Source organism: Podarcis liolepis (assembly GCF_965112155.1).
Source record: "Podarcis liolepis genome assembly, chromosome: 3".
In the NCBI taxonomy this organism is placed as follows: domain Eukaryota; kingdom Metazoa; phylum Chordata; class Lepidosauria; order Squamata; family Lacertidae; genus Podarcis; species Podarcis liolepis.
The window spans coordinates 80,304,317-80,330,339 of NC_139557.1; the positions used below are offsets into that span (position 1 = coordinate 80,304,317).

A 26,023-nucleotide genomic window follows, 5' to 3' on the forward strand; every position below is an offset into this window, starting at 1 on the left:
GACCAAGCAACGGGAGCTCACCCCGTCGCGGGGATTCGAACCGCCAACCTTCTGATCGGCAAGTCCTAGGCTCTGTGGTTTAACCCCCAGCGCCACCCATATCATCCTAGTTATAACTGAATTGTGACTATGTGCCCCTTTTACATTTATTTTACCACTAACTTCACTGAGTACACTGAGTGCACTGAGAGCCAGTGTGGTGTAGTGGTTAAGAGCGGTAGATTTGTAATCTGGGGAACCGGGTTCGCATCTCCGCTCCTCCACATGCAGCTTCTTGGGCTAGTCACGCTTCTCTGAAGTCTCTCAGCCCCACTCACCTCACAGAGTGTTTGTCGTGGGCGAGGAAGGGAAAGGAGAATGTTAGCCGCTTTGAGACTCCTTCGGGAAGTGATAAAGCGGGATATCAAATCCAAACTCCTCCTCCTCCTCCTCCTCCTCCTCCTCCTCCACAACTGGTGTATAAATACCTACCAGCTAAGGTGCTGGAAAACACTTTATACTGTATTTGCTGTAATACTGTGTACCTAGAAGTAGTGATTGCTTAGGTACCTTCAATGAAATGAACAGCGCCATAACCAAACTCTCCATAAGAAACACAGCACTGTTTGTCTAAATTGAGAAGAAGTACATTTATTAAGGAGGTGACATAATGTGGTGATGCATATATGAGAGCAAATCCTAAGGAAAGCTGAGGGATCCAATAGCAGTTGTCATCACAGAAGTGAATGCCTTTTCAAAAACTTGCTTCCAAGGGGGAAGCAGACACACTGTATGCTATGGCATTACATTTTCCTCCAGGGCCTCTCATGAGGCAGGCATTTGAATTGGTATTTGTCTTTCAACCTTTTCTGTTTGAACTGTGGACATCCAAAGCCAAATACAAAGGTTATAGGCCTCCCTCCTGCTTTACATTGTCTCAACGGACTGGCCTTGATACCTGTTTGCTCATCAGCTCCCACCACTGTTCCTGCCACTACTACTTCCAAAAGAAACAAGCACACCATGTGATTCAGCTGTGATTCCTGCATTGCAGGGGGTTGGACTAGATGACCCTTGAGGGTTTTCCTTTCAGCTCTACAGTCCTGTGATTCTGTATCACCATGTTCTATAAATACAACAGCCATTTCTGGGCCAATGAAGTTCTTGTTGCACCCATGTAAGAAGTTCCTTAGAGCTTTTTAAGAATTTGTGGATGCAGTTGGTGCAATAGATGAAGCAGCAAATAGCCATTTTACATTCAAATGATTGCCCCTGCCTGACTGGCTATTGATGTGTTTCTTTGTTCTTATGAATAAATGCAGGGTGTTGTTGTTTTTTACGAAAGATGCATTATTGGCAATACAGACTGTAAAAATATCTGAGCTCTCCTCCTGGAGCACAAACTTTCTCATGCTAAAAGATTCCAGGCGGAGGAGGATGAGAAATGTCCTTATGGCATCATGGCAGTGATGCACAGCATTTGAATAACAATCAGACCGTCTTCAGATAAAATTAAAGATAGCTGATTCTGTTGTGATGCAGGAGATGAACTAGCTAAAACATCTACAACTGTCCAGTAGGAGAATCTATAATCAAATCTGTATCCATGCCTTCATTTGCCCATTATCTATCTATCTATCTATCTATCTATCTATCTATCTATCTATCTACCTATCATCTATCTATCATCTATCTATCTATCTACCCACCCCCACCTTTCTTCCATCTTGGGACCCAAGGTGATATACATTGGGTTCCCAAGAGATCTCCTATCCAGATACAAACTGGAACAAACCTGCTTAGCTTCAGCACGGCCCTGGTCTCCTGCTGTGGGACCCATGGATTCTGTGATTCTCTCTTGTTGAAGGAATTGTAGTGGTGAGAGAAAAAGCATACTCTCTGGTTTGAATTCCCTGTGACTTTACTCTGAGAGTATTGTATGTATACTCATCAAAATCTTTGGAGACTTTTACAAAGGAAATAAATATGCTGAAAGAAACTGTGTGACTATTGGAGGTGCAGAAAATAGCACAGTGGTCTGAGAAACACAGAGAACTAATTTTGCATTAACAGAAGGCTGCCAGGCTTTGAACTCCTGATTAATTCAGTTCACATTGATCTTGAGAACATTCAAATCTGAACCTCGTGGAGCATGAAAGGGAAATGTTTTATATGCTATTCCATTTTCTTGCTGCAAAGCCTTATGACAGACATTTGGTGGAGCAGAGTTGTATGTTCAGGTGACATTTCTCTGTACTGGGAAAATATGAGAGGCTTATAATGTAATAGACTTTCAAATGAATTTCAAAGCTTTTTTCTGCCCTTGTCATCGAGTTCCTTTGTGTATCTGTTTGCATGTAGATGAGGACTACAACCAAACACACAAATAATTGCACTTATACAAGTGATTTTGAATCAGACCCAATTGATAGATTACTGGCAGTGCCATCAGTCTGTACATGATGGAGGAGAAGGCAGCCATCTTTTCCCTCTGCCACACACAACAGAGCCACAGCTGCCACATTGACACCCAATTCGCAATGGTAGCCCTGCATACTTGTCCATTGGCATGGATGTCTTGACTTGCATGTTCTGCGAAATGAACAGTAGAAGAGACAGATGCCTGCCACACATTCAGTGTGTGGAAATTCTAGCCAGTGGTTAGTGTTGCGACCAACAGGCCTAGTTATGGCATGCCGTAGAAGAAACAATTCTTTCAGTGTTTGCTCCCAAACAAGCAAAACATCTCCCAATTCTGAATATATACAAATATTATTTTCTGTTCTGGGCAGCCTTGTTCTCAGTTTAACGAGAGAAACAGCTGAGTGTTTGGTGGGAAGATGGAACACTGGGGACTTTTGCTGTTGCAGAGTAATTTCAATGTGCATTTCCTGTCACGTGGCTCAGTGACAGTTCTTATATGTTCCTTAAACTCTCTTGAAGAGGAAGTTCCTTTCAGAAAGGTGTGAGTCACTCTCCTTACAAACACATCTACAAGATCTCGGTTCTAAGAGACAGCGATTTGATTCTTCCCTCCATTATCCAAAAACAACGTTGCTCAGCCTATACTAATGGGGCAATGGCATGCTTGTGTTTCTCAATGAGATTCCATTCCTTTGTCTTAGTGGAAGACATGTAAGGAGTTAGAAACTATGAAATCGCCTTCACCAGGCACTTCTCAGCTAATGCACCCAACAAGCCCTGTTACATACAAAGCCTTCTCAGCAGTAATTGCTGGCTTTGCAGTCAAGACTGTTGACTGAGTAAAAATAGAATTACAGGGCAGGGAGGGGGCCTCCCTGGTGGAACTATGTGTTGTTTCATTTCTAAGCCCTTTGGAGAAATAGCACCCAAAGATGCAATTCTGCTAGTTGCCCATCAGAACAAAATGAGTACTTGGACAAGCCCTGCATTGTACTAAGTATACAGTGGTGCCTCGCAAGACGAAATTAATCCGTCTCTTCGTCTTGCGGTTTTTTTGTCTTGCGAAGCACTGCTATTAGCAGCTTAGCAGCTATTAGCGGTTTAGCGGCTTTAAGAAAAAGGAAACAAACTCGCAAGAACTCGCAAGACGTTTCGTCTTGCGAAGCAAGCCCATAGGGAAATTCGTCTTGCAGAATGACTAAAAAAACAGAAAACTCTTTCGTCTTGCGTGTTTTTCGTCTTGCGAGGCATTCGTCTTGCGAGGTACCACTGTAACAAGGGTCCAGAGAAGCAGCCTGATGAGAAGGAGAAAAGATCCTTTGTGCCCCTAACCCAAAATGTGACTTATCCAAACTCTGCCCCATGATTTTGTCTGGACTGGACTAAGACATTTTCCTACCCAAGGTGAAGGAGAAGATAGATAATGGAAAGCTGGCTTAGAGGATAATAGTGTGAGGACTGCTGCCGCCCCCCAGGCATCTGCTGCCTGAGTCAGCTGCCTCAGTCTGCCTAAAGGTAGGGCTGGCCTCTACTTGATCACCTGCCATTTCCATTAAAAAAAAAAAATCTCCCTGACAGGGCAATCCTTAGAAGTGTGCTCAATGGAACTTCCTCCCTAGTAAAGGTAAAGGGACCCCTGACCATTAGGTCCAGTCGCAGACGACTCTGGGGTTGCGGTGCTCATCTCGCTTTACTGGCCGAGGGAGCCGGCGTACAGCTTCCGGGTCATGTGGCCACCATGACTAAGACGCTTCTGGCGAACCAGAGCAGCACACGGAAACGCCGTTTACCTTCCTGCCAGAGCGGTACCTATTTATCTACTTGCACTTTGATGTGCTTTCGCACTGTTAGGTTGGCAGGAGCAGGGACTGAGCGATGGGAGCTCACCCCGTCACGTGGATTCAAACCGCCGACCTTCTGATCGGCAAGCCCTAGGCTCTGTGGTTTAGACCACAGCGCCACCCACGTCCCATCCTCCCTAATAGGCATGCACATATTTTCACACTAAAATCACCTCTTATCTAGTTAATGCCTGGACTGCAAACCTTTCCCTGAGCTCTGCAGGCCAGTTTAATCAGATAAAAAACAAAATTCTGGGGGAGCAGATTCCTGACTCATTGCTCAATACAATTATTATTATTATCATAGAATTTTAACATGTACACTGTGAACAGTATCAGTCAGTATTCAGCAGCACTGACCTTTAATGACTATAATGGATTTTTTTGTCCTGCCGGGAAAACCCGCTGTTTCTCGCTGAATTGGAACAAATGTCCGTTGGGTTTTCTGCAGATTGTCATTTGTTCCAATTCAGTAGTAAAGAACGGATTTCTCCAGGGAAGTGTCAGAACAAAAGACCCAGCAAGAACCCTTTGGACCAATGCTTGGCAAGCATAGACCTGTGCCTACAAATCACAGCACGAATTGGAAGTCTGAATGAACCCATCCTAGTCACTGCTAGACATTTTCTCCATGATCCACCCCAGTAATTTAAAGCACCTTTATGCCATGGCTTCCCACAGAAAGCTACAATGCTCAGTACCTTTAACAAACTCCCAATGTTCTTTGGGGGGAGCCACGCAATTTAAATGTGCTTTAAAATGAAAATAAAATCTAAGCAAAAGGCACAGGTGGAGCAAAGGTGTTACACGTCTCCTTCAACCCTTCAGACGTTCCAGTTGTACAGAGCATGTAGAGGGTTGCACTGTTGTCAATTTAAGCCCTTATTTAGCTTTTTCTGCCCATGATGTAAACAGATCGTTGAAACACCAGTGTACCATGGAATACCTGACAGGAGTTGCTGTCTCCTGACTTATATTCAGCATTTCACATAAAGATGCTCGTGGTTCCATAAATGGCAATGTTACCAAAAGACAAATGATCACAACTGGGAATAAGCATTCAGGCAGGGCTGAGCTCACTTCAGACCTGGGCTTTTGAGGTGTATAGTACTCTGGAAGGGATCCCAGGGGCAATAGATAGATGAGCAGCACTCGATGTGAACATCCATCTCTGCCAGCTAAGGTTTCTCAACTAAGGCCTCCCAGACTGATCTGGGGAAGACAGAAATAGCAGCTAATGAGTTTTTGCACTTTTTAATTATTATTTTTTTTAAGCAAAAGCTAATTAAGATGCTGAAGGGTTGTTTTAACACATACCTTCTGCAAGTGAATGCCAGGAAGTCTTTTATGGCAATTTGTAGGACTTGCCTACCATTCTTTTCTAATGAGGGGGAAAAAGTTGCTTGGCATTTTGTGGACCTACAATCTAATTAGGGAGAGTAGCAGTTAGTTTCTGATCTTTGCCGTGCCTCTGAAAGTTGCAACAGTACCCTGAGAAAGCATAAGTTTTCATGGGGAATTTCTTTCAAAGGCAGCTAATGTCTTCTTCTTCTTCTTCTTCTTCTTCTTCTTCTTCTTCTTCTTCTTCGGTGATCACTCATAGCTGATTAAGATTGTCTTCCATGAACATGGTTTTAACAGTGAGTCCGTAAGTGACTGTGAGAGGCTAGTTCTGGATGCACACGTCCTTCCACAGTGGGGACATAGGTTTCCGGGTGGGAGTTGATAACAGTGAGGGTTTGCCAAGCGTGCCTTCCTCTTAGCATGTTTCTTCCTTTCGTCCTGAGTTTGAGCTAATGTATGGAACCCTTGTATGGAGAATCATGAGCGTACACCAATATTTCATGGCATGCACCCAATAATGGATGTGACTTCCCAGCATGTGTGCAAAACATGCAAATATATTTACAATTTCAACTAGCACTGATGAGAACTTTAAAGTTATTCTGATGCTTACCGGAAGACTCACAGACGCACTAGCCAAGTTGCTACCAGCAAGGACACTTTTTGCTCTGGCGAGACCATGGAATCGGGAACCATTCCAGTGCTCCTTCCATGCCTAGACATGCACAGGGTCTTACCCTGATGCCATATGGACTCAAAACCAAAGGTATCTTAAGTATATTTAGGATTAGTGTGTGCCTACAAATCTGCTGCTTGTTCTAGACTTTGAAAGAGCATGGGTGAGGGGATCGGAAGTAAATGGAATGGGGTCAGATCAGGCAGAGGGTTGACCTACTGAATCTTAAAGGGGCCCTGTGATTGGGATCTGTTGGCATGCAAAACATTGCTTCTTTGCTATTTGTAGCAAGCTGCCCACCCACCGCCAGCATGTTCATTAAGGGCCTAGAGTCAGCTGTGGCCACCTGCAACAAGACAGCTAGTTATTTTTGCTTGGGGCTATTTTGGTGTTTGTTTTGCTAGAGACTGAATATCACCACCAAATAGGAAAAGCAAACCCATCGTACTGTGTTAGATGGACGGGGGCAGTATCTCTCCAACAGGTCTGCAGCTGTGATCAAAACAGCAACCCTCTGCAGAGTCAGCCCAAGACATCTGGCTGCCTGAGGCTTAAAATGCTATGAAATGAACTTTATGAAATAAATAAACAAAGCGGCCAATGCCCCAGTCCCCCAGTCATGGTACACAGCTCCCAAGGCTGGTCAAGTTATTTTGGCACCTGAGGCAAATAATAATATTATCACCTAATAAAGTAATATTAGTTTGTTGCCCTTTCACAACACTCAGAATTAACTGCCTGAGGCAGCCACTGATCTCAGTCTGCCTAATGGTGGGGCCGGCCCTCAATGCTTGTTTGTGTGTGTATCTGTTGAAAGAATTAAGCACATGTTTAGCAGTGGTTGCCTTTTTCTAAAGGCAGGCTTTAGGACTGAGTTCAGTGTCTTGGTGTTTGAATGTATTTTCTGCAGTGAGTGAGGGCAAAAGGAAATGGGGAGAGCAGTAAATGTCTTTAACTCTTTCCCTCAACATTCTGCATGTTTTCTTTGGGTACCAAGAACTAAACTCAACTTCCATCACAGATTCATCCATCACAGTTGTAGAGTTAGAAGGGACCCCAAGGGCCATCTAGCTTGACCCCCTGCAATGCAGGAAACACAACTGGAGAATCCCTATCAGATGGCCATTGAACTGCTGTTTAAAAACCTTCAATGGAGAAGAGTCCACCGGGCACCAGATCCTTCTTGCCTTCATTTACATGTGGAGACTAATTTGGTGCTTCTGAGTGCAAGCAGTCACTTGTGAATTCTGTTGCAGCATTGAGTATTCAGTATGATCAGAAGCAAGTCATTTCCCTCTAAGGTACATAGGAAACTATCTTATCAGGCTTCTCTTTATTATTTATTAGATGCATAAAAGTATTATTTATTTTTTAATGAATGCTTCTGTTCAGTTTTACAGAAGTATCAAAATGATGCTAAATACAACAGTAAAGATTTATTAAAAAAAAAATAGAGCTTCCCTCCCACCCACTGAGGAAGAAACCATATACCTTGCAAGCCGAACGGAATCTGTTCCGGAAGTCCATTTGACTTCTAAAACGTTTGGAAACTAAGACACGGCTTCTGATTGGCTACAGGAAGCTCCTGCAGCCAATCAGAAGCTGCGGAAGCTGTGCCGGACATTCAGCTTCCGAAAGAATGTGCACAAACTGGAACGCTTACTTCTGGGTTTGCGGCATTCCGGAGCCAAAATGTTTGACTCGCAAGTCGTTCATTAACCAAGTTACGACTGTATTTCACAAAGTACATTGCACCACAGTTGTCTATGTGTAGATGGAGGGTGCCAATTTGAAGGACTGTTAGACAGGAAAAGTAATAAAAAGATACCCAATTTCCATAAAATTGTTGGAGTCTTAGGTTCCATTTAGACCTTTCCCATATTTTGAAAGTTTCTCTGTTAACACTACTGTCCATACTCTTTGTCTCCACAAGGAAAGTTGCAAGTTCAGGAATTGTTTCCAGTTTTGCACCACCAGTTTTCAGGCTGTCACAAGTAGAAATATTACTGGCTCCTCAGAATGTACCTCCTTTTGTTCTCTGTGGAAAACAGTCAGTAAAGCTAAGTGTGGTGAACCATGGACGCTACAGTTTGTAATGAGACTTGTTTCATTGAATACTTCTGTCCAAATCTCATAAAAAATATAATGGTGGTGTACAACGACGGTGTTCTGTCCATCTAGGGCAATAGCTCTCCAGGGTCTGAAGCGAAGACCTTGATATTTGATCCTTAAACAAAAAACCAAAAACTACCCACAACTACTGGAGCCAAAAAGACCCAGGCATCTTAATATGGATGGAACTGGGATTCTGAAAAATGGGGTGGAAGGAGGGCAGAAGTTGCTCCTCAGTCTCCTGCTGGCTGGAGTTGTGGTCCAAATCTTTGGAAGGCACCATATTGACCATTACTCCAGATACAATGTTGTTGTTCTTTGTGTAGTTGAACCTCTGCCTTATATACCCACCACTTATGATCACTTGAAACTGCCCAATACTGAGGTGTTCCATTGGTCCAACTAGCCCAGCAGTGTCTCCAAGCTCTCAGGAGGAGAAAAGGTCTTTCCCAGTCCTGGCACACGTGAGAGGTTTTAGCTGGATCTGAACTGATGAATGCAAATATAAACAAGCTCTCTCCTAGCTGTCTCGTATTTCTTTGCCGCTTCTCTGTCTGTTATCTTTGCATTGGGCAACTGAGGGAATTTGCTTCTTTCTACAAAGACATCCCCTGCAGCAGCCCAGAGAGAACGTACACTGGAGATTCCCACGCATAAACACACACTCACTCAGTTAGAAATAATGGAAGCCTTCAGGCTTAACATTGCAGTTTAGGCTTCTGCCCATTATTCGCACATGCCAGAAACGACTAATTTCATGCCCAAGTGAGCCTCTAATCATTAACAGCCGTTACTTGAGGGAGTTTTATCATTGTGCAGTTTCTGGTGGACAATTCCCCCTCCCCCCCCAACTGCTTTCACTGCCAGCAGACTTTTACTCAAGATTCAGGAGGTCTTGACATCCTCTGGTTACAAGCATGTCATAAAAACCAATTTAAGTAAAAAATATCGAATGCCACCTCTGAAACAGCTGGAACTTCTTGTATAATAAAATGCCCCAGGGTGTGGATTCCATCAGTTAACTAGCAACTGCACTACTGACTGCAGTATGGGGAATAAAGTATGCTTTTACGCAGCAAGAAAATAGTAATTAGGCTATAGGTATAGTATAGATTTGCTTTTACACTTAATAAGCTGCCTTGGGTGCATATGTGGAAAGACAGGATGAAATGCTTAAAACAAATAACTATGCAGGAGTTTATTTTCTGTAGGTTCAGGGTAGGCGAAAGGAAGTACTGCTGGAGAAAGAGGAGAGATTGAGTGTGTGGCCTTAATCTGGCATCACTCAATACTGAGAGAATTAAGGCTGTTATCCTATGCATATTTTTCCTGGGAGTAAATCCCGCTGAACTCACTGGGAGTTGCTTCTGAGTAGACATGCACAGGATTGCCTTGTAAGAGTACAAATGCCCCCAACTGATTTCTCACCAGTGGGTTGTCTGGGATATTTGAATTGCTCTCATTTGCCAATGTGGCAGACAATTTGCACACAGTGTTTTTGCAGGTCAAGTGTATAACTTATGACTGGTGTTCATTATGTAATTTTTAATGAGCTGCCCTTTTAATGAACAGGCAAAAAAAAAAAGCCAGTTGTATTGGATCCAGCTTTTTGTTGCCAAGAGCATTAACAGTAGTGTTGAGGAAGCCAAGAAACATAATTTGTATAAGCAAGTAGGTGGGGTTGATGAAAACTCAACTGCATGGAACCAAGTGGCTGAAATAAAATGATTCATTTCTATCCGTTGTCTTGTCTGGAGAATTGATGGTAAAAGGGGAAAATGTCAAAGGGATACTTTTGCAGGACACCAACAAGCAAGTGTAAGGAAGAGCCCTTTTCTGTGCTTTGCAGTAAATATCCCACAAAGTACGAATTTCAAGGGGTCTGCATGGTCCCACAGGTCCATATGGAAACAGCCTCCTGAATCATTTGCCAGTCATCTGCTCTGTCAAGCTCCTTCTCTTGTCTCCTTTATGTGTTACCTGTTCTTAGTATGCACTAGTGAGACTTGCCGTAAAGTGTCATAGTGTGAAAGACTCATGTGAAGATTCTGGCAAGCCAGCCACAATCTCTGTTAGCTTCCTCAATTTCATCCCCACCTCCCTCTTTTCCGCCTCTCCCTACTAACAGATACTCATTATTCTGTGGCAACTAAATCTGTATGTGAAAACATATCCTTTACCACTATCTAAAAATCTCAGATTCAGTGGAAGAGAAGATCAGCTGAGAGATCCAGGGGGAAGGTTGTGCAGAGCCTGCTACAAAGCAGGGGCTGTTTCATACGCTACATAGCAAAAAATCCAGAATCTGCACTGCACTGCATAGTACAGGGACCTGCAGTCGATCCTAGCTCATTTAAAATAATAAAAAATGAACAAATCTACAAATAACATTTTGCCATCACCACAGGGGACAGTCTCTCTCTCTCTGTCTGTCTCTCTCCCCCTCTCTCTTTCATTTCTATTTCAGTCTGGGACAAGAACAGCAGTTCTTGGTGGGATTTCCCATCAAATCATATGCATTTGTTCACCAGACTGAACAGTCCCTTTGGACCAGAACAAAGACCAGGGGAGCTCATGCCATTGGCAGGCAGGCTGCCCTAATTTTGCACCAAAATAAGAGGCACCGCAATGTACTGAAACACGTTTATTTTATTTCTGTGAAGTAAAGAGAAAGTTATTCTGCTCGGCATGAAAACTTGCTTTTTGAAAATAAAACAGAGGCCTGAACAAAATGCTGGGTGGAATACATTCTATGGAATATCAGGTATTCTTGGATATCAAAGCGATGGAAAAAGAAGTCGATAGTACCGGCATGAAAATCAACTCTTACATAGCTTGAAATCAATTCATTACACAATACTTGGATTTAGTGTTATTTCATTGGTAACTTAGTTTGCAGCAGTATAAATATATTACCAGCCCTCTTTCAAAAATTTTAACACCAATTTTCTGGCCACCTCACTCAGTGATTTTTCAGATATGAAAGCTATCAATACAATAAAAAGCTATTTCTGGATCAATCCAACCCTTTGGTATTCCAATTTTTGTTCAAATGATCTTTGGTTACGTTTAGTAACACTGTAAACAATGGGCCCAGTTCACAACCAGTTTTCACCACTGTAACTTCAGTGGAGTGATGATTGCACCCCCTGGCCCTGATCCAAGGCACCTGGAGTGAAGAAGGACACTCCATGCCCTTTGCTTTGATTATCTTTTAGACCCAAAATAGATGGATAGTCCATTCCCTCCTTCTGCCTCCCCATTCTGTGACGAGCGCCATGCAGTGGAACAACACCTAACATATATCTTGTCATTAGGTACAGAGTCTTTGCCCCTCCCCTCAAATTGCACTTTTCACTCTGGTGGTAAGGAAGTTCATTTTAGAGAAACCTGTTTGTGTTTACACATTTTTCAAACTTGATCAAACTTGTTATAAAGGTAAGAAATACAGTAGGATCCAGAGATGCATGAAAACCTGTTCTGAGATTCCAAAGGGACAATCAAGCATATTTCTTCTCCAAGAGCTGCTTTGCTGAGTGTTACATTGCTTTAGAAGCATCCCTAAGCTCTTAACAGTACAGTGGTACCTCAGGTTACAGACGCTTCAGGTTATGTGTTTTCAGGTTGCGCACCGCACCAAACCCAGAAGTACTGGAACGGGTTACTTCCGGGTTTTGGCACTCGCACATGCGCAGAAGCGCTAAATTGTGCTTTGCGCATGCACAGAAGCACTGACTCATGACCCACGTGTGTGCAGGCGCGGCGCTGCGGGTTGCGAATGTGCCTCTCACATGAGTCACGTTCGCAACCCGAGGTTCCACTGTACTCTGCTGTTCAAGAAAAGTTGCCAAAATTTTCACTGAACATGAACTGAAGCAGCTGTTCGGATCCCCGAGAATTATTATTCATAAAGAAAAAGCCTCACATGTTCAAAAGTGTCTTACCAAATGAAATATTTCTGTTTGGAATTATCTATTTTGCAATATAAATGGAATGGAATAATTTTTGCAGATCTATAGTAGACCTATTTCTACTACATTTCTTCCTGATAATACTATGCACAGTTGCATATGTCAGGCAAAATAGTTACCACTTGCTGTGTGGCAATGTCTATGACAACAACTAAGGATATTGCTTATTCTTCTTATCTCTTATATCAGACAAAGTGGCCTTGCGCCAATGTATCTGATATACAGGTTTTATCCAAACAGATCACACCTTCTTGCAGATTACCCTTTTGATTTTGCAAACACTAATTCCTGTACAGCCCTACTGGATTATGCAAGTGTCTCCAGGATCCGATAAGGCCTCTAGTCCCATTTATACAAAATCAACAATGTTACAGACACATAGATCACGGACTCATGTATTGCTGTGAACCAAGCCCATTGTTGGTAGGAAGCCCATTTCCTACCATGTTTTGTTTCTTTAAAAAGTCTTGGTGCAACCATGTCTTGTAATGGATTAAGTTGACATTGAACTTTGTATGTTATAAAATACCACATGTTCCTTGGTTGTACTTTATGGGGACAACAGAACCATGAAAAGAACCATGCAATAAATATAGCATAATTACAAAAAAGGGGTACAAAACATTCAGTATTCTAGTATTAAAGCATTTACAGTGCATAGGCATTCATAAAAGTTATATCATAACAAAACTAATGTTATATAAGCATGCAGCATTTGCCCTGTGTTTCGATTTCCCCCCAATCACAGCACATTGATTGCTCAAATAAAAAAGAGGTAATTAAAAATACTTTGCAGTGGCAAATTTCATTTATCGTGTGCACTAGAAAACAGATCTATGCAACAGGTCTAAGCAATGCAAATGACTCCTGCTTGGAGACTCTGTAAGGCTTGCCTCAAGTAAATAAAATATTCACTGTGTTTTTCTTAGGCTTATAGTTCAGACATAAAAAGAACTAGAATTTAGGGACTAAAAGCAAATTGCAAAATAATGCATGCTTTTTCATAACTCCCTCTTGTGAATTTCCATCAGCCTCTCTAGGTGTTCTCGGTGTTGTGGTTGTTGCAAATCCAGGTTAAAAGGAACCTGGGAATGCTTGATACTGCAGGTAGCCAGCAGCATGCCCACAACTCCTAAACCCTGATTCTAGCTACATGTCCAAACTACACATTACAGTCTTAGAAAACAACACAGTATCTTATCACATCAAGTTACTGCATAAGCTAGCCATGCAGTTTTCAAAGAGAGCTTAAGCATCTCTGCTCTTTGATGTCAGAAGAATGCATAAAGTAACAGACATCCATTTTATGGTGCTATACAAAACACTACTTCCCCCTGTAAATTCTATGCATGATTTTCAAATAGTAATTTAGGGGTGGAGGGAACAGCATCCCCCAACCTCTTTGTCTTATTTGTTTGTATTGGAGTTGTTGTGGCAAATCACAAGTTTCCTGGGTTATTTAAAAAAACCACCCACCCACACCATACTTTCCTAGTTTAGCAAAGAAGATTTTCCAACCCATCAAAAGGATGATGGTGTCAGAATTCATCACTCATTGGCTGTCTTTATAGACAGTCTAACTTCACATGAATCTCACTGTAATTTGATGGGGAAAATAGAGCAGCCAGGTAAACCTGTTCTTTGATTCCTATGACATTTGTTGTGTCTTAATGATGAAGTAAGAAAATGGGTAACAGAGCTATTCTAAGTGGGGTTATAGTGAGGAGAGGAACAGCAGGTTCATCGCCACATCTCAAACCTTGCCAGCTGTTCTGTTTCAGATTTGTTTGTTACTGTCCGTGAGGAATTTCAATCTTCCTGGGCACAGGAAGCAGTCCTGTGCAATATTGTATTCTATCCCCAAACCATCAACATTGGGAGATAGGATTGCCTTCTCTGCTTGCCAAGATAACACATATATTAAGCTTCTAAATTGTGGTAGCTGTGACAGCACTTAAACAAGCAAAAACAATTCCAGATATATCTGAAACCTCACAGACAGACATTGTCTTTTTTTCCCAATCAGTGCATGAGTTTGCATGTGTTTTTTGCCTGAAGGAGCACATGTAATAAGGTTGGTCAATATCACAGAAGAGAAAATGAGCAGGAGGGGAAAACACTCTTTTTTCCTTTCTTTTTTAAGCTCCCAGGTGTTGAAAAATTGTGATTTAGGTTTTAGAGGGAACGGTTGGTCTTGCTTCTATGAAATAGCAAGAATTAGAAATTGCTTATTAAACATTGTGAGAAAATTCAGAAAAGTGGCAATTATAAAATATGACATATACATTAAAGTTTGTTGAATGGAACAGATGAAAAAAATTCAACCTTCTATGAATTTGTTTAGATTAAAATTCCATTAAATGCCTGCCCTTTAAGAAATTGTTGACCCATATATTTGCAATGAAGGAATTAATCTCAAATGCCTGGTTTCATGCAGTCAGCCTTATATTAATTCAAGGAGGTACCAAATGAGTTCCAGTCCACTTAAAATAAGGCATTGACAGGAAAGTATTTGGGCTCTAATTTACTTGACTGCTCCCAAAAATTCCTGTAGAAGAAATATAATAAAGAAAGCAATTCTGACTGGAGGTTCCTCATAATGCACTTGGATGTTCCTGTATGTGCTCACAGTAGCCTCTGAACTTTGAAATTTGAAAGTTTCCAATGGAATCTCTTACTGAAAATTACAGTATTTTAAATTTCATTTCAGATATTTTTATACTGCTTAATACTTAACACAGTCTTTAAGTGACTTTTTTTTTTTGCAGATTTATAGACTGCTTTGCAGTGAAAGTACAGAAGCAGTGTACAGTAATACATGTTACGGTAATTCCCTTAATACATCCTGACTTCAAAAGTCAATGGGAAGCTTTATTCTAAATTCCAATTGTATCTATGGAGTAGCAAATATGGATGTTCGCTATATATTGGCCAGGAAGTTCTTAGTTACTTCCAAGGAGTAACAGAATATGATGTTGCCAAGTTAACTCACAAGACGGGGTTCCGTGAGACTCCATTGTTTTACAGCAAATGCTACAATAGTACCCCAGAAAGCAAACTCTACCTAAAACCCATTAGCTGGAATAGAAAGAATTCCTCTGTCATTCTACCTAAAATTGCTTCTTAAAAACAAACAATCTGCAATGTCTGTGTTATACTTGATACAGACTACAGTGGTACCTCAGGTTACAAACACTTCAGGTTACATACGCTTCAGGTTACAGACTCTGCTAACCCAGAAATAGTACCTCGGGTTAAGAACTTTGCTTCAGGATGAGAACAGAAATCGTGCTCCAGCGGTGCGGCGGCAGCAGGAGGCCCCATTAGCTAAAATGGTGCTTCAGGTTAAGAACAGTTTCAGGTTAAGTACGGACCTCCGGAACAAATTAAGTACTTAACCTGAGGTACCACTGTACCTGTTAACTGATTTGATTTTTACAGTTTGTGTGGCTCTTAAACAATGTCTGTTGTTTATTGACCAACCTAAATTTGCCAGTATATGGATGAATTCATTCTACAAAATAGTGACAATCTAGAAGTAGTTCTAGCGCAAAGGTAGGAGACAGGAGAAGGAGAAATTGAATTTCAGATGGAACAGAAGCAAATATGTTTCTAACAATGCACAACTATATTGACAAGGCACCTGTTTCTGAGCAACCAGAAGATCCCCTATCTAAATCAGCTGGGTGTGGGAGCTCAGGTGTCTAGCTTGCTTACACTTCATAAGGCTCAAATCTGTCATTGATTCCTATGTTAATGCATAGGCTAGATCCTTCTCCATCCACAGAGGTATATTATAAGATAAAGGCGCATAAATATGGAAGCCAAAAAGAATCAACTGCTGAACTCAGCGATAGGCACGTATTTGTAATCCATACTAAAGAAGCAGGCATGCATGGCTCCAGCAAGGGAAAGAGAAATTTGAGAGGCAGGCTAAGCGACACCACAGAATGTGTGCTAACTCTTCGAAAAGAAGATGCTGTTCATGCCATGCAAAAACCCTGTGAAATTATTCCTGGACCTAGCCTTAAGACTTCCTCCACTAACAAAGATGTAAAAATTGGGCAGACAGGCTAATTGTCTGTCTGGTCTTGGGTCACTGTAGACATGACCAATGTCTGCAGTCAGGATGGTCTGGTCTCATGTTTTCATTGGCAATAAAGGACAAGATGGAATCACCAGCATCCGTGGTTTCACTTGCAGCAGCACTGTCAATATTTTGGTGCGTAGTGGCATCATACAAAGCTGCCACGTTGCATATGTTTGGGTGACAGCACAGTAGGATGGTTTGGGGAATTCAGATGACATCTTAGTACTAAGTTCATTTCCAGGACAATCCAAAGTATTGGTTTTGAACTTTATAGCCCTTTGCAGCTTAGGACTACAATATTTGATGCAGCATTTGTTTCCATATGTATCTTCCTGAAGCTTAAGACCTTCTACAGCTGGCCCTGCCATCTAAGATAAGGCAGGTGGCTACCATTGAGAGTGACTTCTCAGGAGTAGTGCCCCAGTTTTCAAATGCTCTCCCAAGAGAAACTCACCAACGTCATTGTTTTGGGACCAAGCAACCCCCCCCCCCCAATTTTTAATCCATTATGTGCTTTGCTATTGTTTATGCTGCTTCAGCTTTAAAAAGCCATATTATTTATTGCTTTACACATATTTATAAATATTTTGCTTAAAGTGCATTTTCTACGGAATTTTATTGTAAACCACCCTGAGAATCATAATAAAATAAATAACACTGTCAGCAGAATATCACGAATGATAGAGTAATTGGTGATTCAGTGAGATTCTGCCTTCACAGCCATGTATTTATCAGTTTGAATAAGGTGGATGCCTTCTAATATAAGAAGCTGCACTCAGAATTCTTGGTCTTATTTATTATCTTATTAATATTTATAAATGACATTTTCTGCCCAAAGGCAGCCAAAGCAATATCCCCAGAAAGCGTCAAGACATGTGATCAGATCACTTAATGAAGGGAAGCATTTTGGTGCAGTTTGAATATCTGGTACATTATCTAATGGCAGCACCGAAAACAATAAATAAGGAAGAAAGAAGCGGTGGGAATGGGTTTTTCTCTCATTTTCTGAAGAGATTTACATTATTCTCTGAAGTATCATGAAATTCCTTTACTTCTTTACTTCTCCTATAAATCATTCTCAATTATATATTTTGGACAATATGCTAAAATCAAATTTTGGAGTAACTGGAACTAAGGACCAATCTGATATCTGCGGAACTCTGTTGTGAGCTAGATCTTGGAAAGGAAAGAGTTATCAAAGTTCTACTGAAACAGATAAACAAGAGTGGCAAAATGAATTTGCAGACTCAGCACATCCACAAATTTAGAAAGGAATTGCTGTGCTCTGTTTGGTTGAAGACAGAAGTAGTAAGAACAGCAGTCCTTGTGCAACCTGAAATCTACTAGGTTTTGTACCTAATTGAGACTAACCTTATTCAGTGTAAGCAACACCTCCCATGTTATCTTACAAACTTGCAAAGTCTGTAAAGAACGACAGACTTTTGCATTCCAACATCATGCCCAGCTTTTCCTCTACTTATTTAACATACAGCCCGAATGAGCGTTCTGGAGCACTAAAAGACAGTATTTTGCATTATGCACAGTATTTTGTGAAATTTAGTTGGTCCAGATAAAGGTATTGTCAAACTGTGGCATTTGGATTTTTCTAATGGATGAACATGGCCACTTAATGATTTTTGTAATTACCTGGTATATCTAGCTGCATATTAGCTCTGCTGAGGATTTAAGGCGTCACAGCAGATGAACTAAACATTAATCAGCATGACGCTGTGGAACAAAATATAAGCACAGTTTTGGGCTACAATGCCAAAAGAATCGGATTCAAGACAAAGGAATTAATAGTCCCCTTCTGCTTGTTTGGCACATGTAAGATATTGCTTGGAGAAACACCTTCTCCATATTAGGCTCCATATTCGAAGACAGATGCTTAAAAAAGTGCAAATAATCCAAAGGAAAGTAGTGGAAATGATTAAAGTTTTAGGAAAGAAGAGAAGCCAACAAAATTATTGATCTGTTCAGTGCTTCAGAACTGTCAGATCGAGTTGTAAAAGTACAATAATCTTTGAAGATAAATGCAGTCGTACATCAGTACTATTGCATGCTTAGAAACCGTAATTATAAGCTTTGCAGTGCAATCCTGTACATGTCTACTCAATAGAAAGTGCCACTCAATTAAATGGTGCTTACTTGCAGGTAAGTTTGCATAAGGTCGCAGTCTTAATGCAAAATTATGTGTTATCTATTCCCATTTTTTTATTCATTCTCAATACAACCCAAAATAGTTGTATTATAAATACACCAAACATGGCAGGAAGCAGCTGTTCCCAAGAGTGGACAAGTGTTTTGATTAATGATAGCAGGAAACAAGAAATTGTTAGATCTATATCAAAATACAGCTGCCTACCAGAACAAATGCCTGCTGTTTTAGCCAGTCAGTGGAAAACAGTAAGGGAGGTCTCATTGGGTAAGTTATTTCTCATCTGGGCACGCTCACCAATAAGGCCTTACCAATTATGTCTCAGCAACAGATGGGAATGGAAAATACCTCTCCAGTCAAGGAGCAGGCATGCTTAAATGCAAGGAAACAGTCCCTCGGGAACCCTGTATCCAAGCCATTTAGAGCTTTAAAGGTCATCGCCGACACTTTGAATTGTGCCTGGAAATGAATCAGCAGTTAGTGTGGCTGCATCGGTATAGGTGTTATCATCATCCCATGGCAAGCACTAACATCCTTGTTGCAGCGTTTTGGGCCCCAAATGATATTTCTGATGACTCTCTAAAGGTAGTCCCCACGCACAGCACATTGCAGCTATTCAGCTTGCATTACTGGAGATTATATGGGGAAGACATTGGAGCTAGAGGCACACAAACCCTGACATAAAGCTATTTATATTGGCACCATACATTGATCTCCAAGCATGTTAAAAATGGAGTCACATTTTGGCTGCTGCGATCCTGGGTCCCCCCCCCCCAGCTTTTTTTTCAGGGCTGTGGTCTCATGCGAGTCACAAGACTCATGTTACAACTGCAGCCCCGGAAGTTGGGCTTCTGGTTTTCCATTGCAACATGTTGGAAGGCATGCATTTCTAGCAAGCAACAGTTATAGCTTATATTGATTTAAGAATAAAGTGGATTTTTTGGGGGGAAATCAGTATTGCAATATGACAGAACACACCAGAATTCCCAGCAGCAATTAGAAGGCTTGGGTGGGAGTGCATTGATGGGATTCTGCTTGCAAGATCATTAATGCAAAACCCCACCAGTAGTCTCAAGTCATATCATGCAGCCTTTTATATACTAGAAAACTGAGCAGGATTGTGATTGTGACTTTTCATCTAAGGTCATCTGAAATAAATGATGGTTTGTTGACTGTCTTTGAAATCAAATATATTTTCATTTCCCTATTCTTTTTTACTGCCAAGGATGCTCTGTGGTTTGGACAACATGCTGTATCAACAAAACCTTTATTACACTGGAGTTGCTACAATTCTAACACTGTTTCTCACATCCAGCATTCTGCTCAGCACTTGAGAGCTCTGCCTGGTTTTTGTGTTCATTGAAAATGAATGTGTACACAATGCAGTTGGTCCAGCTGATATGAATGTGGATAACTGAATGCACCAGAGGTTCATTGTGCATCTAAGTGCCCAGAGATTTGTATGTGGCTGCAGTCCTACACACATACAGATTCCTTAAAAATTGATGGTGCACAGACATGTATAATTGCTTTTAGGATTGTAGCTTACAATTATTACACTTCGGTGTGTTTATGCCTGTTAGTCTCACGGCAGCATTACTATTGATAAAGCCATTTAGCAAACACCATTCAAGTAGATAAACTATGAAAAACAATAAACAAACCACCCAAATGCACAGCTGAAACACTGGCAACCTTGGCCTGGAACCACTGGCATAAGTGTGGGAAATTGCTGTCAAATGTAACTATGCACGAGTGGGTTAAGACATAGAGCTGGATTATTAGACTCAGCTAGGTCACACACCTTCTTTGATTAGAAAGAAAGTGAAGCCATCTCTATTCCCTCTCCCTTATGCCATGTAACTAACCAAGGAAGACATGCCTGAGCAAGCTCCAAACTTAGAACACATGTTTGAAGCTATCTTTCTGTATTTTGTACCAAAGAGTATTCTGCCTATGTTGCACTTGCTGCTGCTTGGATAAATACATAAATCTGACCCTTGGAACTTTTAAGTAAAGAATTTTAAAGTTACTTAAGAGTGTGTGGTCATTGCAAGGGGAGTAAAAAGAGTGGAGTGCTGTTTGCAAGTGGACTAAATGTGATAAAAGGGTCCAACAACCTAGATTACTAACGCTATACCGTTGCTTGACTTTTGTGAATTCAAATTGCTGGGGGCTCTCTTCTGCTGGAAAGTGAGATTAAACCTGCATTTTGAATCCAGGCATGTGACTGATTCTTTTGTTATTTACCCCATGACGTGGGTCATAATGCTTCATATTTTCTTCCCACAATAAGAATATTGCGCGTTTGGACTTGCTGGCACTAGCTGATACTTGATGAGAGAGTCACACAGATTAATTTTGGTCCAACTTTTGCAGTGGGAATCTGCTCTGAGAAATTGTGCTAAAATGATTACCATGGGCTACCATCTACATTGTAAGCTATGCATTTCAATACTAGAAGTGAACAGATGTATGTATAGATAGAGATTTTAATTATCTTGTCAGGATTGACACAATCTATGATTTCAAAACTGAACTGGATTCTTAGAATCAGAAATTCTATAGGTCAAATTGTGATATATTACAAACTGCTACTTATTAATGGCATCATTGATGGCATTGGATATTAGGAAATAAATCTGTTGTTTAAAGGGAAAAATATGCCTAGAACTTGCCAAAGTGATGCCTAGAACTCGAGGCTAAAAACATTTACCTGGAAGAAAATAAAACTGTAATCATTTGGACCCCCTCCCCCCAGGTAACCTAAATGGTAAAAAGAGGACTTTTTAAATAGTGAAACATCTCACACTGGGGGTCACCATTTTATGGGTGAATCCACAACACTTCTTTGCTAATAGAATCTCCAGTGACTGTAGGCAAAATCTGTTTAATCAAATTGATTTCAATCAATATCCCATTACAAGCTTTTTCCAAAAGCTGCCATTTCAGATGTGCGTCAAAACTTCATGAGCACAGTCCATTTGCACTACGATTGCAACAACCTTCTACCAGCTACCTATGTATGCAGATGAGTATGTACAAAGACAGCTTGACACTAGGAGAAATGGAGGTCTGTGCACGTTTCTCATATCTCTGTCCAGCAATCCATCATCCGCACCATGCGGATTATTCATGCTCCAAACATAAGCAATTTGCAATAGGCAGAGAGAGCAGAAGTAACAGGGAGAATGGAGACATGCTCAAATGTCTCATTTTCTCTGTTATGATCTGTTGCACTGCCAGGGTAGGCAGAGAGGGCAGGAAACAGGACTCTATCAAGACCTTTGGGAAGCCTCCATGCATGGGCTCTGTGCTTATGCTGGGTAATGCCCTATTTCATGAAAAACAAAGCAGGTGAACCAAAGGAATGCTGGTACATATTAGTTCTACAGAAACAAAGTTACATGTTTACTTTAGTCGAATGGTAATCATTACCCCCAAATTGACAAATATGCTACTTTGAAGAAGAAAATTACATACACACTATTGCTGCCCAATGTAAAAAAATAAAACAATTTTTTTAAACATACCTACTTACAGTGATGAAGCAAGAGAATCATAATAAATATTTGTCAGAAATCAGAGTTAGTTGGACTAGTATCCCATTGACTGAACAGTTAAAGTTGATTCACTTGTGCCCTTTGCATCATGACTGGAGCAAAGCAAGAAAATAGATAAATTTTAATACATTTGGACTGGGCATAGTGGGATAAATCAGGTCAATAATGCTGAAACAAAAAAATTGCTTCAGGATGGTCACATAATGGAGACATATCATAAAAAGCTTGCTTATACCTGTATCTTTTCCTTCGGGTAAAATCTGTACTTTAATATCAACCAATCTAAGAATTTTGTTTAGTAATCAAACTTGCCTTGTTTATGCTAATCAGAAAAGAGAGGTAGGAATAATTCTAAAACCAAAGTATCAAAGCATGCTTTTAAATTTAAATGTGATACCTCCAAACCAACAATAAAGCAGAAATGACATTCAGTTTCAGCAGTAACAAATCTAATATTTGTAAATAATTCAGTATAGAGAATATAGTTTAAAGAACATTTTATATAAGTGTGCTTTTTCCTATAAATTTTCTTTTGCTTTGTTTAAAAAGTCTATTGTCTGTGAATATGAAAGGGGAGATCAGTATCAGTCCCATTCTATTTCTCCCTTAGTTGCAGTGAACAGCAGAACAGGCTTCAATTCACATTGCTTTGGGCAGTCTTATTTGCTGCTGCTTTGTTATGTTTGAAGCTTAAACAGTTTGGAATTTTTGTGGTCGAACTTTTAGCATAATTTGAATACCAATCCCTTTCAAACACAGCTTTCAGTTGCTTGATGATGCTGGTCTTGTTTCCTGTGTCTGTTTGGTTGATGACAAGGCCAGCTCCAGCATTACGATTAAAATAGGTCCCAACCCAGTCAAAATTACCTGCAAATAAATGAAAGCACATACAAGGATATGGTAACATTGGGTGTAAGCTTTCTCTAGAAGAGCCATTGCTCTTAATCTCACCTTTCTCCATTGAAATGCTTTCCTTTATGCATGTCACTATGCTAAAAGTAGCTGGACCTTACTTTCCTACATGAGGTTTTCAATGACTCACAAGTAGGGTGAGAGGGTGATGGATACTGTTATATATTTCTGATTTTTTGCATTTAACATTTACCAACAAGCCGAAGTTTATCTAATTCTTAATTGTGCAGTCAGTTGTTATTTTAGATTTGTACCGTATGTACAAACAACAGCCTGGAATCAGATTATTCAATTCTTTACTTACCAATATAAGCTGCTGTGTCAGTCACCACATATTTGTTGCGATTTAGTTTAGGAAGGGAAGAGTTCTTCTGTTCCTTAAAATAACAAGCACTTTCTTCTTCAAGGTCAAAGAATTTCTGCATTAAAGAATATCAAGATAGTGAAAGAGAATGTGTTGTTTGCACTGCAGAAGGAAAACTTAAAGATGATAACATACCGGTTTTGAAAAAGTGAAATTATAGAATAAAAAAAGATCATGAACTAACCTCAGTTTAAAAGGATTTTATGGGAAATGATACCTTTGCTGATTGCATTCTGGAAGATTTCCAAAGGAACTAACAGGTTGCTTTCAAAAGCCTGGTGTCTAATTGCCTACATGTAATTAAGTAAGTAATGACCTATACGGAAGGGGGATTACCTGGGAAACACCTGAAGGCAGTGACAAAGGCAGAAAACTATCAGCATCAACATTCTGCAGGTGTACAGCTGCAGGTAAACCCAGAATGTGTGCTGACTACTGACAAACAGAATACCCATACACCCTTCTGGCTTGCGATATCCCACTCCTAGCTCACTGCTCTTCTGGGTTGTACCAGGCATTCTGAATACAGATGTGAAAGAAGAAAAAATATAAATGGATAAATGGTTTAAAGACATTGGTAGGCTGCCACTTGCAAGATTTTTGTTCAGTCAATGTTCTTTATTCTCGGCACCCCTAAGCTATAGAGAAAATTGTTTTATGATGGCCACACACTGGCATTTAATACGCTGGAAAATGTACAACATTTGTCTCATTCTGCACCCAAAACTGTGGCTAGACTTAACTATCTGAGGGGAAAGTATCTTCATAAACTGTGGTTTGAAGACGGCTTGTTTCCCTCAGTCATAGTTAACCCTAATCACGGTTTGACTGGTTTCAGTCATAAGTGCAGTTAATTAAAAACAGAATTGAAAGCTTCTAATTTCCTCCTTGTGGCTATGCTAGATGAGGAGAGTGGGAAAGCAACAAGTCCAAGGGGCATTCATATCAAGTGGCATTATGTCTGAATGAAGCATGTGTGTATTACGCAGAAAGGAAGCTAGGTTCTGAGGAAGCTTCTCCCTTCATGTAATTAAGACAAAAGGTGTAAAAGATGCACAGAACATTTCTGGAGCCAAGAAATACTTGTGAACCCAATACTTTTTAGCGATATGCTGTTCTTCAGAGCAATTTATATTATCAGCATTAATGAAAAGAGCCACATATCGGAGCCACAGAGTATGGAATTGTCAATACAAAAACTAAGTGCAATCTAAGCAGAGAAGGTGCATTGAATGGGTGAGATTGCCCATTGTTAGACAGAGGTATTTGGCACTAGTCTGCTATTCTTTTATGTTGACAGAAAAGAAGACACTGTGTTACACTTTAATAATCCGCTTCAAAATGTAATTCAGTTATTTGAAGTCAAACATGGAGTCCTCACTAGGCAGCTGAACAAATTTACTTGGAAATTGTTTTAGGTTTATAAGAGACAACATGAGGAATACTTACAACTTTTAACCTACAGCCAGAAACTTCGGTGCAAATTGCTTTAAGAGATGAAACAAAGTTAAATGTGAGTGGATTTGTGTCTTTTGATAAACTTATGAGGAGTCGTACTTTAATATTGCGTAAAATCAGAGCTTCTCTTATCTTTCCATCCAAATATGGCCAATACCTAGGGAAAGAGCATCCAATGTTATTTACATAATTTTTAGAGAAGAAGGATTTGCTAACTCAAGGAAAACTAAAGAAAACAAGAACTTCATCCAGCTGTGTCTACTGTGGTGCAGCTGTTAGCAGAATACAGAGTTCTGCATTATATGACTGGCCAGAGGACTAGAACTCAAGAAGGATAATTCACCAGCTGCATCATATAGAACTGCCATTAGGAACTTTCTAGGTGGTGAGATACCAGGGACTGAAAGGGTTGGCAAGGAACTTTCCAACTGATAATTAGTATTTTGTTTATTTATTTATGAGAATCTCATAAAATAAATTGTCTAGGTGTCATACGAATAAAAACAGAATAAAAATGTATCAATAAAACCATAGTACAGAAAAACCACAATGAGCTTAAGAAACAACCAGTGTGAAAACTGAAATTGAAAACCAGCACAATAAAATAATCTATGTAGCCACCAAATATATAGATTAAAACTACTATACCATAGGAACTTAAAACCAGATCTTAAAAGACCTGAAAGAAAAGAAAAAAAGTCTTAACTTGGCACAAAAAAGATAGCAATGTGGGTGTTAGGTGGGCTTTGCTAGGGAGAGAACTCCGTAGCCGAGTGCCACCACTGAAAAAGCACTTATGACAACCTCCAAACTTCTGATTGAGAAGGCACAGGGAGAAGAGCTTCCAAGATGACCTCAGGGTATGGGTAGAGCAGAGTCACTAGTAAAATCCCTCTCCAATTTTTAGGGGATATATATATAATTTTATTATTTATACCCCACCCATCTGGCTGGGTTTCCCCAGCTACTCTGGGCGGCTTCCAGCAAAATATTAAAATATAATAAAACGTCAAACGCTGAAAATTTCCCAATACAGGGCTGCCATCAGAAGTCTTATAAAATGTTTGTAATCCTTTATCTCCTTAACATCTGCTGGGAGGGCATTCCATGGGGAGGGCACCACTGCCAATA

At 40.4% G+C, this 26,023-nt stretch overlaps 1 protein-coding gene across 1 annotated transcript in view; it reads right to left on the reverse strand.

Moving 5' to 3' along the window:
• Window positions 1-11,007: 11,007 nt before the first annotated feature.
• Window positions 11,008-26,023, reverse strand: part of PLD5 (phospholipase D family member 5) — a 112,300-nt gene continuing 97,284 nt past the window's right edge. Inside the window, exons 8-11 of the mRNA XM_083496897.1 lie at window positions 24,884-25,049; window positions 23,375-23,489; window positions 15,759-23,025; window positions 11,008-15,515 (exon numbers count right to left, since the gene is read on the reverse strand). Coding sequence (XP_083353023.1) covers window positions 22,793-23,025; window positions 23,375-23,489; window positions 24,884-25,049 — 514 coding nt within the window. The 3' untranslated portion in view covers window positions 11,008-15,515; window positions 15,759-22,792. The remainder of the gene's footprint in view (window positions 15,516-15,758; window positions 23,026-23,374; window positions 23,490-24,883; window positions 25,050-26,023) is intronic.